General features: G+C 35.4%; 1 protein-coding gene across 1 annotated transcript in view; it reads left to right on the forward strand.

Moving 5' to 3' along the window:
* LOC107296421 (ryanodine receptor 3) overlaps positions 1–15482 on the forward strand; it is an 89238-nt gene that overhangs the window by 70207 nt on the left and 3549 nt on the right. The window contains exons 36-39 of the mRNA XM_015825770.1: positions 1895–1955; positions 3064–3210; positions 12091–12225; positions 13637–13793. Of these exons, the coding sequence (XP_015681256.1) occupies positions 1895–1955; positions 3064–3210; positions 12091–12225; positions 13637–13793 (500 nt within the window). The remainder of the gene's footprint in view (positions 1–1894; positions 1956–3063; positions 3211–12090; positions 12226–13636; positions 13794–15482) is intronic.

The following is a 15482-nucleotide window of genomic DNA, read 5'->3' on the forward strand; positions in this document are numbered from 1 at the left end:
AATCCACCCCAAAGCCACGAATGATCTCTCCCAGCGGCTTCACATAAATATTGAACAAAAGGGGAGAGAGGACCGACCCTTGTGGGACCCCACAAGTTAGGGGCCTTGGGGTCGACCTCTGTCCCCCTGCCAATACAGACTGCGTACGGTCGGTGAGGAAGGAGGAGAACCACCGCATAACAGTGCCTCCCACTCCCAATCCACCCAACCGTCGCAGCATGATACCGTGGTCCACGGTATCAAAAGCCGCTGAGAGGTCCAAAAGAACAAGGACAGAGGAGTGGCCTCTGTCCCGGGCCCTCCAGAGATCATTTACCAACGTGACCAATGCCGTTTCCGTGACCAATGCCGTTTCCCAATAATCTAGCAATTAAATGCTAGATTATTGGGCATCTTTGTTTTGAGTTTGTAGTATAACACAATAAGTTATAATCACTCACAGATTGCACAATATAATGGAGTTTAAACATGGATTGTCACTTGCGAGCATATCACTATACATGAGTGACTAATTATTTTTATCCAATTTCTTTTGACCAAAATTGCTTTGAGAAAGATTAGGGAGATATAGTCTAGATGGGAGTGTAATATTACCTTGAAAGCAGAGAGCTGGCCTGATTCATTACAATGTTATTACAAAATCATCACATGTGAATGGGAACACAGATTTTGTTGTAGTTGTAGAATAGAATAGAATAGAATAGAATAGAATAGAATAGAATAGAATAGAATAGAATAGAAGTCCCTATATCATTTTAGACAATTGGCTGTCCAATCTCTTCTTAAAAACCTTGAGTGATGAACAGGCAAGCTGTTCTACTGGTTAATTGTCCTTACTGTTAGGAAGTTCCTCCTTAATTCCAGGTTGCTTCTTTCATTGATTAGTTTCCATCCATTGTTTCTTGTCTTGCCTTCTTGTGCTTTGGAAAATAAATTGACCCCCTTTTCCTTGTGGCAGCCTCTCAGATATTGGAATACTGCTATCATGTCCCCCCCTAGTCCTTTTTCTCTAGACTGCCCATTCCCAAATCCTGCAACCGTTTTTCATATGTTTTAGTCTCCAGGCCTTTAATAATCGTAGTTTCTCTTCTTTGCACTTTTTCCAAAGTCTCAACATCTTTTTTGTAATGTGGTGACCAAAACTGGATGCATTATTCCAGATGTGGCCTTACTAAGGCTTTATAAATATACACTGGAGCTGAAGTACTTATGCCTACCATTTATAATATTGTAAGTAAGCTAAAGAGATCAATCAACTTAAATAATAGCATGTAACTGGCACATAAGATACCTGATTTCTTCTTTTAGCTTCATTACTTTGACATACAGTTTTAATTTGGAGGAGGTATAAGAGAATAGATCATTAGGCCCAAATTGCACTGCAGACAATAGCTTCTCTGTGTTCCTGTCAGGAAAACACATGCCATTTCCCCTCCTCCTCAGTTTTCTATTTTTCTCCTTTCCATAAGCATTCCAATTCTCCTCAGAATATGAACTTCATTGACTTGTTTTAGAAATTTCTCCTCTGAGATTGTTTATTGAAGATTTTGTATTACTCAAATTCTGACGATTCTCTTAAGTCCGCTGATACTTTCCTATTATATTGAATGATGTCTCCCTGACTACATAAAGGACCAGATCTTGGAGAGCTGAAACTTCTGTTAGTATATATGTTACATTGTTCAAACATAATGTTATCATTCATCTAAAAGTCATTTTTATTGCTGAAATGTTTGTTTCAAAAATATATCTACTAAACCTCCACAAAATTCTGAAACATTTCAGTGGACATACTATCAAGAAGAAAGCCTAACAAATGGAAAAAAAGCTTATATTTTAATTTGTTAATGAATAAATACCTTAATTAATTTCAAGTTATTTTGTATATTACTAGGTTAAGTTCTATTGATGCAAAATATCAAATCTGGAAACTTGGTGTAGTTTTCACTGATAATGTAAGTTAACAGTACTTTAATTTTTTTTTTAAAAAAAATCCTTTGCTTCATTATTCTTCTTAAAGGAAACAAGCCTCGTACTCATGCATTCTCTCTTACAATATGCACAGCTTTAATATGAATTTAAGCCTACAAGCATAAATATCCAAATGATAGATATCATCCTTATAAATTCTATTCAATTTTTGAGGGAAATGAAGAAAATATATGAAATCAATTAAATAGGAGGAGAAATATAATTAATTAAATATATCAGTTATGGAAATGTTTTTTTTTAGATGAGGATAGAAGTTCTATTTTCACTATGGCAACAAAGCCAGAATTAAAAGGATGATTGTGTATTGATAATAATAGCAATAATTAATCATAAATAATCTAATATGAGCAAGCTACTGATTTGTTCTAATATCCAACCTATTTCAGTTTTGCAAAATTGTTTATTATTGTGTATGTGATAAATTGGTTGTATTTCATATTCTGTGACATTATATAATGATTTAACTAAGATGTGCTTCTGCATAGTTTTCTTGCCTGAAATACCCTGTAGTCTTAACAAGCAGCCTTGTATACTTTTTAAACTATCAAGTCAAACTTAGGAATAGCAGTTATATGAATTTTCACATTCTTCTTTCCATTTACCTTGATGTATTAATGAAGACTGCAAAAACAAAAGCCATGAGAGGTGAAGGAATATGGCAAGGATATAGACAGAAGACATGTCCATAAGCATCAAGGCTCCTCCATATTGTTTGGCTTATGGCTAGATCCTATCCTGAGAAAAGAGGACTAGCTCATGTAGTTATTTCTATTTGCACAAAGCACTCTATATCATATGCATATCTTAAGAAGAATGTAATGCACACTTGTCTCTTCCACAATAGTCTTGTGTCGTTGGTTAATCATTTATGTAACAGTTGCCAAGCCTAATATTAGTATTAATATAATCTAGGAGGATTCAATTTTTTTGTTATTGAGGTATATAAGCCCCTTTGTAGGCATTTTATTACTTAACACAATAGTATTTTCTAAATGAAATGTAATAATAAGAAAGAGTATAATGCAATGAGAAAAATAGCAGTGGTTCTCTGACATTTAACATTTTCTTTAGTCTTTCTTGTACTTAGCTTGGTATACAACCATGTCCATTCTTGGCCACTACAACAACTTCTTCTTCGCTGCTCATTTGCTCGATATAGCTATGGGTTTTAAGACTTTACGTACCATTCTGTCATCTGTAACTCACAATGGCAAACAGGTTAGTTACTGATAATATAATTTCATGTCTTATTGTACAATTGTTACTAAAATTGAAATATCATTTAATTGGCTGTGACTAAGACCAGAAAGAATGCTTTTTCAAAATGGTTAAACTGTGATGAAAAATTATGCTATAATTTAAACATACAGAGTGATAAAATGAATGAGGAATATTAATAAATCACTAGCTACTTATGAATCTATATCTCTGTTATATTATAAAAAAAAGCAAATGGGAAAAATCAAAATTCTGAATTCTACTTTTTAAAAAATGAATTACAAAAAAGTAGCATAATGAAGACTAGCTTGCTCATACTATGTTTCAATGTGCAGAATGTTATTTTTACCAGTTCAAAATACGGTAATAGTAATAGATTTTTTTCACAAAGTTTCATGTGCTATATATCTTAACTTTGGAAAAGAGGCATTTTTTCATTATAATAATAATATTAGTAACAACAAAAATATTTACCATAAGTAAATATAAAATAGTTACACTTTTTGATTACATAATTAGCTGAATTAAAAATTTTCTATGCATTATATAAAAACTATTCTCAAAATTTCACATATTTATATGATTTAGAAATGGCTGCATTGTAATTTCTTCTGAAGTTTTTAGAGTTCTCTTCTAGATGGAGAATCATGTTGTCATAAATTTTGCTAAAATCAAGACAGAGCAAACACTACAGTAATTTGAACATTCAAAATTAACTTCCACAACTGAGATCCCACTCTTTTTGTTGCTTCAATCGTATTTCTATGACTGTGTTTCAAAAAGGAAACTTTCATATCAAATGAAATGTGGTTCGGCAGACTGTACCTTTAATTATTTAACCCAAGAATCCTAATCTGTTAAAAAAATGTATTTTTCTGTCTCCTTGAAGGAGTACAAATTATTAATTTTATATACTTTTCTGCCCATTCCATACAGTATGCTTTGTCGAAGCAACAGCACTTAAATCTATTTCTACTGCAATTTATTATCTCTCAATAGTTCTTAAGTACTGAACCATTTCAATACAGGTTGTCCTCGACTTAAAATAGTTCATTTAGTGACTGTTCGAAGTTACAACAACACTGAAAAAAGTGATTCATGACCGTTTTCACACTTACGATCACTGCAGCATCCTCGTGGTCACGTGCTCAAAATTCAACTCTTGGCAACTGACTCATATTTATGATGGTTGCAGTGTCCCAAGGTCATGTGATCTCCTTTTGTGACCTTCTGACAAGCAAAGTCAATGGGGAAGCCAAATATACTTAACAATACTGCTACTCATTTAATAGCTGCAGTGATTCACTTAACAACTGTGAGAAGAGAGGTCATAAAATGGGGCAAAATTCACTTAACAACTGTCTTGCTTAGCAACAGAAATTTGGGGCTCAGTTGTGATTGTATTTCTTTAGCCAATTGGTATGTAATGGCTGTTTCTGATTATATCAACTCCACAGAGCCAGAAAAGGCCTCTACCTTCAGTTCTTTTGTGCCTGGACTAAGGTTTGAACATCCCAAGTTTGAGTGTGCTCATTTCTTCTTTTTCAGTGAGCAGTTAACAAAATGAAAATATGCAAAATATTTCCAGACTGTTTTGAAATATCAGTTTTAGGTAGGTTTAAAACTTGAAGTTACCGAGTTAAAAGGTTCAGGCAGGATAAAAAGAAAAGAAAGCACAAAGGTAAGGGCTGCTGGTAGCACATTAGGAAAAAGTGAACGTTGGAATTTATCTACTATATCATTTGTAGTATATCCTTTTTTTAGTTATTACTAGCTGTACCTGGCCACGCGTTGCTGTGGCTCAGTCTGGTTAAGTGGAAAAGAAAAAAAAGAGAAAGCACACGTTTGTAATATGTTTAATTTCACAATGCTTGTGGGTATCTTTTTACGTCCAACAGATGGCGCTGTTTTTCAAAAAAAGCATGTTTTTACCTGTCACAGGTGTGACATCTATATAATATAGGTATATAGAAACACGTGCGTATTCGAATGCAACGTTGTGTCAAAATTTCAAAGCAATCGGTGAAGAACTTTCGGAGATTTAAGATTTTGAACAAACGAACATTTACATTTTTATTTATATAGATACTCAATTATTCTTTTTTAAAAAAAACACAGAACTTATATTAGTGGGTTTTTAAATTCTGCACTTTATTTTATTCTGTATTCAATTGTACTTGCCCCACCCCAAGTCCTACTGTGCTGCCTCATTATAAAGGGGGGAGATATTCTGGGAGGTGTGAATGAAGAATGTTGGAGAGTATGACAAGAGTATTGATTTTCAGCAGGGTCACCAAAAGTAGGTCGGTCATCCCAGCTGCCACCTACATTGGGCCACAGAAAGATGCAGCAGAAAGATGATCATTTTAATGACAATAGCAAAGGTGTCAGTTCATACAGTATGGGAGAAAACAACGGTAATCCTTTCCAGTATTTTTACCAGTAAAACCAATGGATAGAAATATAAAATGGTTGACAATATAATGCTGGATGATGGGTTCTTTAGGTCAGATTACACTCAAGGTGCTACTGAGGAAGAGCTAAGGATCTTTTGGAGACATCTTGAAGACATCCAAGATACCTTAGAAGATATTCCTTACTTATGAGAACCTGTAGTCCTAGAAAATTAATTTCAGGCAGCACTCCAATTATTACCTAGGTGAAAAGCTACAGAAAGCGATAGAATACCTACTGAAATATGGCAAGCAACAGAAGATAAATCAGCCAAGTTTCCAAGTCACTATGCCAACAAATTTGTAGAAATACATACCGGCCAGCTGATTGAAAGAGGTCTATCTAATATTTCAATACTAAAAAGGAGACTTAATAGAGTGTGCAAACTATCGCACAATATCCTTAATTTCACAGGCTAGCAAAATAATTCTTACGATCATCCAACACAGATTAGAGCCATAGGTGAAAAAAGAGATGTCAGATGTTCAGACTGGCTCTAGAAAACACAAGGAACACAATGAATGTTGAAAAAAGCCAACAGATGCCAAGAAGAATTTAGTAAGTGCTTCATCTACAGAAAAGCCTTTGTATCAATCATATCAAGCTGTGGAATGTGCTCAGAAACATGGGAATCCCAGAATATCTCATTGTTCTCATAGGAAATTTATCTACAGAATATTTATATTTATATATTTATATTTATTTATATGCTGAATATTTATAACAGAGGTGGAAGGGACCTTGAAGGTCTTCTAGTCCAACCTCCTGTTTAGGGAGGAAACCCTATACCATTTCAGATAAATGGTTGTCCAATATAAGGGGAAGTTGGATTGGAAGAAGATTAGTGTAGTTTTAAATTGGAGGAAGAAGCATCAATAACCTGCGCTATCTAATGACACTACCTTGACAGCCAAAAATGTAAAAGTCAAAGAGCATAGTGAAAACTTTGTGACTAAATTTAAAGAAGACCATATTAATGAGGACAGATAGAATAACCAGCCTTAAATTGACAATGAAAATATCAAAGTAGTGGATAGGTTCTGCCTTTTAGTACCAACTTTCAACAGTAAATGAATCAGCAGTTAAGAAATATGCCATAGACTAGCACTCAGTAGAGCAGCCATGAAGTTCTTGAAAAAGATATTCAAATGCCATGATGGAACTGCCCCTTCAAAGATCAGAATTATCGTTAGATTCCGTAAGGGACACTGTGAGACACCTTCGTTTTCTACCCCAAATTTTTTATAAATACGAAAACTTAAGGACTTTTATAACACCTGCGGTTCTTTTGTTTACTACCTTGTAACTTATCTAGTTGAGCCTTAAGGATGAGTTCCTTGTTTACTGGTCCAAGTTTAAATAGATAAAGTATGTGTAATACGTTTTCCAGTTATCTGGAAAAGGCTCTAATACTGGAAAAGGAACGAGAAGAGGACGACAAAAGGGAGGGACACAGTTGCAGAGGCAGTGAGTGCAGTATAGGAAGATATGATAGAAAAGGTTAGGAATAGATCATCTTGGAGTAAATCTATGTGGTTTTTAGGAGTCAAAAACAATTTCATGACAGATAATCAGTCAATCAATTGTGCCTGGCCCCTGCCCCTATAAATTATTTTAACCTGTTGGCTTTTGGCTGCAATAAAGCATACTTATCTAATATCAATTATTTATTAGCTCTTAATTACAATTTATACCAAATGAAAGAAGCAATAAAAAGGGAATGAGATGACACTGCACTTATTTCTGCTCAAATGGTATCTCCTATTAAACCAAGAAGTGAGGTTTTACAGAATTAAACTGCAGATTTTTCAAAGCAGCATGGCGTAGTAGTGATGGGGAATATGTATTGCCCTGACATCTGCTTGGTGATTAATTCTGCTAAGCATGATCCTCCAGGAAAGATTTACAAGAGCTTTCTTAATTGCCAAGAAGCTAGCATAGTTACCATGACAAAGTCTTGTTAAGGATCCTTATCCTACTTTCTTGATTGAATAACTTGTTTAGTATATTGTGGGAATATTGTAAGTATAATGTGTCTTGATTTCAGCAAAGCATTTGAAAAATGACTTTATGACTTTCTGATTAGTGTAGGCTGCATGGCATGACAATTAACAGGATAAATAGCTTGAAGCTCAAATTGAAAGTTCATCAGACTAACACTCATCAGCCTAGAGTGAGTTATTGAGTGGAGTATTCAGTTCTGGATCTTCAACATTTAATGACTTGGATAAAATCAGAGTGAACAGAAAGAGCTGTTAACTCTGAAGAGTTCAAAAACCAGGAAAAGAGAAGAGTGAATAAAGAAGCAGTGTCTTCTGAAGGATTACGTGCTGAGTTGTGGGTCTGCAAATATCATGTTTTGAAGAGCAACTGATGGCAAGGAGTGATGGACCTGAAAGTTGATTGATAGTGAGTGGGTGTCTCATTCCTTTTTGAATTTAATGTAAAGCTGCCTGGCTCAAGGAAGCAAGCCTCTCAGCAAGCCAATATGGAAAGATAATAAGTGTCTTGGGAGTTAAACAGAGATGTTTGAGGAGATGTCCCTAAAAATCAAGAAAAGAACAAAAAGCCTTCCTACTTGAAGTGCCTCAAGAAGGAAAAAAAATGAATACAAGGATGTTGGTTGCCCTCCTTCCTTAAAACAACTTGAAATGTATTTTCAGTAAATGCAAACTGGTTGAAATAAAAGGTAAAGGACTTGTGCCATGAGTGGACATGCTTCAGTTGATGAGAAAGCCAGACAGTCAGAGGAGCAGGTGCAGTGGATAAGGGTACACAGAAATACACAGAAGAAATTTTGCCTGGCTGTTAGCAAATTTTTAGTTATCTTTTTCAGGTATAAAACAAATTCTGAGTGTTCAGAGAAGGGAAAAAAGGCACTGCAGAACAGGAGGATGAATGGTGAATTCCTAAATTCTTAAATCCCTAGTTTGGTCTAGTTGTTAAGGCACCAGTCTGGAAATTGGGAGGCTGTGAGTTCTGGTCCCACCTTAAGAATGAAAGCCAACAGAATGACTTGGGACCAGTCACTCACTCAACCCAGCTCACCTTTCAGGGTTATTGTGGAGAAAATAGGAGGAGGAATATGTGTTGGATATGTTCATACAAATGTGAGTTATTTGTAAAAATAATAAGGCAATAAAAATAAACAGCAGACTTTGAACATATTGAAAAGAAGCTCAAGATGGCTTGGTTGATGAGAGGGTCTGAAGTAGCATTCTCATCAATTCTTCTGGTCCAGTTAAGAATAACCCATTTCAAATATGTTCAGCTGTTATGCTCAATATTTCAATTACACAAAGTAAGCAAAATGTTAACAAGTAAAAGCTCTTGGCAATGAATGGGTGTAAGCCAATTGGATGTTTCAAGCAAAACTCTGCAATTATTTTTATCTGGTGCTGACTTGATAGGTGAATAAAAACGCCATATCCGATCTAAATATCTGACTGTGCAACCAACCATAATAATAGTAATAATAATATTGCATAACATTCTGAATGCAAGGATATTAACTGGATATATATCTGGGTCAAGAATTGCACTCACAGTGTTCATCAGTGGTTCCTCCTTACATTGTCCTGTGTGGGATTGTATGTATACCAAAAGGGACCAGAATCAGTCCTGGTTCCTGTATTCAAAATGTAATGGCTCATTGAATGATGAGATGGAGGGAATTCTTATTAAATTTGAAGATGATACAAAATTGGGTGGGATATCCAGTACCATAGTAGATAGCAATAAATTTGAAAACATTCTAGATGGGGTGGAGAAATGGTCTGCAAGTAATAGAATGAAAATTAACAGAGATAGCTGAAATACTTCACATAGTAAACAAAAATGAAATATACGAATGAATTGAACCATTTTCATAAAAGTTTCTTCTGGAACCTTATACTGTCGTCACACTACGACGACGTTTTTCCTCCACTTACGTTTATTTCTAATGTTGACTTGCAACCTTTTCTTTTAACTTTATCTTTTTCGTCAAACCGTCACCTTGATGTACCGTTTTACCCGAAGAAAAATGACCTTTACAAGTCACCGCAGTTTTGCTTGGATTGCTTTACTTTTAATTCTTACCTATACTAAGAAAAGGATTGGACTGTATGGTTTAAACAGTGATCCCCAACCTTTTTGGGACCAAGGACCGTTTTGTGGAAGACAGTTTTTCCACGGACTGGGGGAGGACAGTTTCAATTTTGCTCGCTCGTCCACCACACACCTCCAGCTGTGAGGCCCAGTTCCTAACAGGTCCTGATCTGTTGCCTGGGAGTTAGGGACCCTAGTCTAAATGGCCCCTTTCAACTCTGTGAATGCAGGATGCAGAGAGAAAGTTGAAAAAATGTGAGTGACAAATTATTGGTGGGATAATTAAAAAGACTAAAAATAGAAATAAAATGTAATAAATATAAAGTTTCATATGAAATCAAATTCCCTGGTGTAGAATGAGGGCTATCTGGCTTGATAATAGCATTTATTCTAATTTCATTTAAACCCCACCCCTCCCCTTAAGTATTTTGTTCATAAAGGAGAATTCAGAGAAACTGGAACAGGGTGACAAAGATGATCAGGATGCATGCATTATGGAGAGAAACTGAAAAAGTTAGGGATGTTTAACCTTTGAAAGAGAATACCTATTGTGCAGAAAATGGAACTAATAATTTCAAGTTGCAGGAAGACATTCAGATTGAAATAATTACGCAAGAAGATGATAAGCTCTCCTTCATTGTATGTGTTTAGACATCTGCTGGGGATGCTTTAATTTGGATTTTGCACAGAGCAAGGAATAGAATTGTCTAAATCCCCACGTCCCATTTTATGATTTTGTATTCCATATTGGAGAGAGAAGAAAGCCCCATAAAGATGCTTTCATTTGACAGCTCTAGTTAGAAGTGCAGTGGTGTTTTGATCCTTTAATGAAATTAGCCTATCATTCCATTTTGTGGTTAAAATATGCAAAGCCTGGCAACTGAATAATGCTGTAGTAGAGGTCAGTGCTGAATTATCTGCTTTTCCACTAAACAACCAGAGTTATACTCCTGAAACATCCGATATGTGGAAATTCCTACATGCAAAATCAACTAGTTAATCCAGGAGAGTACATACAAGTTGATCAAAACAACGATACGATCCTCACCACAGGTGATCAGACAGGTAGAGCCCTCACAAATAACTATATTTTTATACTAATCCATTTTATATCATTTTGCATTATTCACGAATCAACTTTAATTCAGGTAAGAATCTACCTAGTCTCGTTTGTTCAGAAAAATCTATTTGCCCTTTCTACTTAGAAAACATCTCCTCTTCATAATGTGACCACTGAGGCAAAGGCCAGGGTAGCACCCTAAAGCTGTGTGTTCCTTCTTTTCCTTCTTAAAATCTCACAAATCCAATTGACAAAGCGTATAAACGTGTTCAGTCAAGCACGGCTATAGCTTCTCTCTATACTGTTCAGCATTTGAAGGTTGAAGAGGAAGGCCAATTGTTCCATGCATCGCTACGTGGCTAGATTATTAAACCTGGTGAACCAAAGCTCTACATAAGAGCCATTCTTTTCCACAGGAGAGCTACTGAGATACTTCTTTGCTATATAAGCTAGGTTTCTGGGTTGGCACAGTAATAAGCATTCCCGACGTTGTGAAACAACAGAACTCTCTGTTCTGCTTAATATAAGTACCAAAATATCATTTATTTAGATTATTTGTACAAAGCATTCAAAAGAGTTGCTGCATAATCACAGGGCAACAGCTTGGAGCAACTTCGGAAGCAGCTGTAGACAGGTGCTTTGCTCATGCTCCTGGGTGTTACAAATCAAGCTTTTCAAGTGCTTTGCAAATGTATGCTTCAAGCAAGCTGTGATTTAGCAGGAGTAACCTGAAATTGACAATCAGCTCTATGGATTTCCCCCCCACACACACACACACATATTTAATGAAAAATATTTTGCAATGTTTTATATGTCATTTGCATATGTGTTCCTAGTTTTCTGGAAGTATCTACTCCCTTAGCCCTGGAGCACGTAAATGCTAAAGTTTTATGGACAGCTTGTGATCTTTTGAATCAATAGTTTAGTTGCCTCTGGTTTTCCCTTTTCGGGTAGATATTATGAAAGCGTAAATATGGTTGTTGCATAGAGAAATACAATGGAACGGTGGTCCACGGTATAAGAAGATTTGAAAGACAAACAAGCAGTTGGAAAAGCGTAAAAGTACCTAGATTGGGTTAAGCAGTTCAATGCAGCAGTGTAAACTCAAATCTCGGTTGGATTAATATCATTTGAGTGACCTAATAGTCAAAATACTTCTGCCTCGTAGTTAAAGGAATTCAGTATCTTTTACATTGTAGGGAAGGAGTTAACTGTTTAATTGTTGTTCCTTCTCTACATATCCATTCATCATTTATTTTGCACTGCATATATTGTAGCTCGTGTTGACGGTTGGACTCTTGGCTGTGGTGGTATATCTGTACACGGTTGTTGCATTTAATTTCTTCCGGAAATTTTATAACAAGAGTGAAGATGAGGATGAGCCAGACATGAAATGTGACGATATGATGACTGTAAGTACCGGAGCAACTATGTGTGGATATGAGTGTGAAGATCAGTGTCGCTAGCAAGAAAGCTACAGGAAATCCTCCAATACAAGCTACAGATTGGAATTATAATCCTTGGTGCTACAATATTCCAATTAATCAGAGTCTAATATATGTTTATATTATCTACAGTACTAGGCCACATTATACAAGTAACTTTTTGAATTATCTAAACTTAATGCTTTCTTGAAGCTCATTCGCTGAAAACCTGTTTGTTCCTGATTTTTCCTATGGCCCTTAGCATGCACTGTGCCTCCTGGGGACATCCTTTGGGATATTTCAGCTCTCCTAGGTAAACCAAACAATAAACACAACCATATGGACTAATTCTACTTTATTGTAAGGCTATATTAACAGAATCTTGCAAGTCTGAAAACACAGATCTCCCGCTGACATTTTTAACAGGCTGATTTATTCGGGCAGATCCTTTTTAAGTTTCTTTCTTGGTCCATTAAGCAGATGTGGACTCCTCCCTCTTTTATCTGATCGTTCCCTAGGCAGCATCTCTTTCCCTCATTCCTCAGGGTCACTTCCACATACCATTAGAGTAGGTGCTTTCCTTCGAACAACCCAGTGGCAACCAAGTGAGGGTCAAAGAGTTAAATATAATATACCTTGATATCAGAACACCTTAAATCTCCTTTGAGTGGTGCATAGTTCACCAATAGCTTAAATTTTTAGGTTTCATTTTATTATTTCTTCAATAAATTTTTAGTTATCTTACAATTTTTTTTTCCAGATATGTATATAAGATGTATACATAGCTATGTGAGTGGGATAGGGTGGGAAGTTACCCCTGTGCTGAGGAAAACAAAGTATAGTGAGGCCGTAGAAGACTGGGAACTGCACATATACTGTATGTTTGGTACACAAAAGTTTGTGTGGGCATACATGCACAGGAATGTCCCCTCAGACTCAGCTGGTAATTGATAATATTCTCAAGACCAGAAATATATAAGAAAACCAAAACTGCCCTCATCTGTTTTTCCAGGGAAAAAAATTAATTAAAAACAAATGTAAATACAATATACTTTCTCAATTAAAAGCAGGCTATTAAAATATCACATAGCAAAAGGTAGCAAGAAAGCAGTTTGGATTTACTATAGAAAATACACAATAGAATGTTCTCTGTTGCAGTATTTCAAAATTTAGCAGAACCACTTGAATTTTTCATATGCAAGCTGCATTGAAATAAATGCATGTAGTGTAAGGTAATGATACTGAATTTTAATCTTAGCATTTCTGCATTATATTTTAAATGTTGTGAGATTTGTCCCAACTTCTAATATATGATATAAAAATAATGGCCTTTAAAATGTCTTTTAATTCAAGGTGGCTTGATTATTTTTCATAAACTGTGCTAAATTCTACTTTTTAGTGTTACCTGTTCCATATGTATGTCGGGGTACGAGCAGGTGGAGGTATTGGAGATGAAATTGAAGACCCTGCAGGAGACCCTTATGAAATATATCGAATTGTTTTTGATATCACGTTTTTCTTCTTTGTCATTGTTATCCTACTGGCCATCATTCAAGGTTTGTTATTGTTAAGATTCCTGGGGTTTACTCATGCTTGTACTGCAAGCCATATATACTGTATTTATTACCCTTTAAAAATTCATACACATTTCTTATCACAGCATCTCCTGGCAACAATTTCCAGAATTTTAACTATACACTGTGTAAAGTACTTCCTTTTATCAGACTTTAATCTTCCAGCATTTAGGCTGGACTGGTAAACTTAAACTCTAACATAGGGAGAGGGAAATAATAATTTTCTTTATGCACCCTGTCATGCCAAAAATAGATTTATGTACCTCTACTGGATTGTCATTTTTTAATTTGCTTTCTAAGCTATCCTCTTTTGGGGGTGGGGTGGGTGGGTGGGGGGAGGAGAATTGATCAAGATCCTGCTAATTTTACCTTATACAATATTCGACGAGTGCTTGCAATTCATTTTGAGTAAGGGCATTACTACAATAATGTAAGAGAGATTTATCTTCAATCTTCAATTATGGTTTTACAATATGATTTCATTTCATTTGGGTTTTTTTTTCAACTGATCAATACAATATTTGTTCGGCGAGATATTCATTTTCAGGAATACATCATGCTGCTGGCCACTGAGAAAAAAATCGCTGAAACTTATAGATGATGAATACCAAACAGGATGGTTTTTTATTATTATTATTATAGCTAATGATATAAGTAATACCTTCCATAAGTTGAATTTGATTTCCAGTGGCTACACAGATAACATCCATGAGATTTTCTTGACAATAGTTCAGTTCACTATAGCCTTTTTTGGGAGGATTGACTTCCTGATCTTTCCTGTAGCTCTAGGGTTTTTATAATCATTTTTATCCAAGTTTCAACCAGGTTTGGCCATACAAGCTCTGCAAGATTGTGCCAGCTGTTGTGGTGAAGTTTAGTGCCTTGTTCTCCAAAGTGGTCAATATCAAACCACAAGGGTCAATAGGATTCTGTGTAGTTGTTATTCATAGTACCATTAGTTAAAATAATACAGGTAGTCCTCAACTTACAACATTTCATTTAGTGACCGTTCAAAGTTACAGCATCATTGAAAAAAGTGACTTATGACCATTTTTCACACTTATGACCATTTTAGCGTCCTCATGGTCATGTGACCAAGATTTGGATGCTTGGCAACTGGTTCATATTTATGAATGTTGCAGTGTCCCCATATCACGTGAACCCCTTTTGCAACCTTCTGACAAAGGTCTCACTTAGCAACAAGAAATGTGGGCTCAATTATAGTCATAAGTCGAGGACTACCTGTATTAAATTATTTTCATATAATAAATGTTTGAAGGTCAATGAACAATTTGAGACGTCATAAAGGGGTTGATGAGCTGAAGAATTTGGGGATCTCTCTGGTTTAGTGAAAAAAAAAATAAAGTTCTTGTCTTTTCCATTCCTCTTCACCAAAATTTACTGATTTTGCATGAATCTTTTTCCCTTAGATCAATTCCCTTATAATCAATTTATCAGCAATGTTTTTGAAGGCTACCCTTCTTGGGATGCTCCCCTGATCTGTATTTTCTGCATCAATATTTGCATATGATTAAAACTAGCTTAGTATATCAAAATTTCCATTTTAACGAAGTCAATATTTTATACTAATATTGCGATGTTTCTTTCTTCAAACTCCTTCAAGAAATACATTAACTGAGCAGGAAGAAAATCAATATTTATTTATTTATT

This window comes from Protobothrops mucrosquamatus, unplaced genomic scaffold (assembly GCF_001527695.2).
Source record: "Protobothrops mucrosquamatus isolate PMUCROS unplaced genomic scaffold, P.Mucros_1.0 scaffold_202, whole genome shotgun sequence".
NCBI classification, from domain to species: domain Eukaryota; kingdom Metazoa; phylum Chordata; class Lepidosauria; order Squamata; family Viperidae; genus Protobothrops; species Protobothrops mucrosquamatus.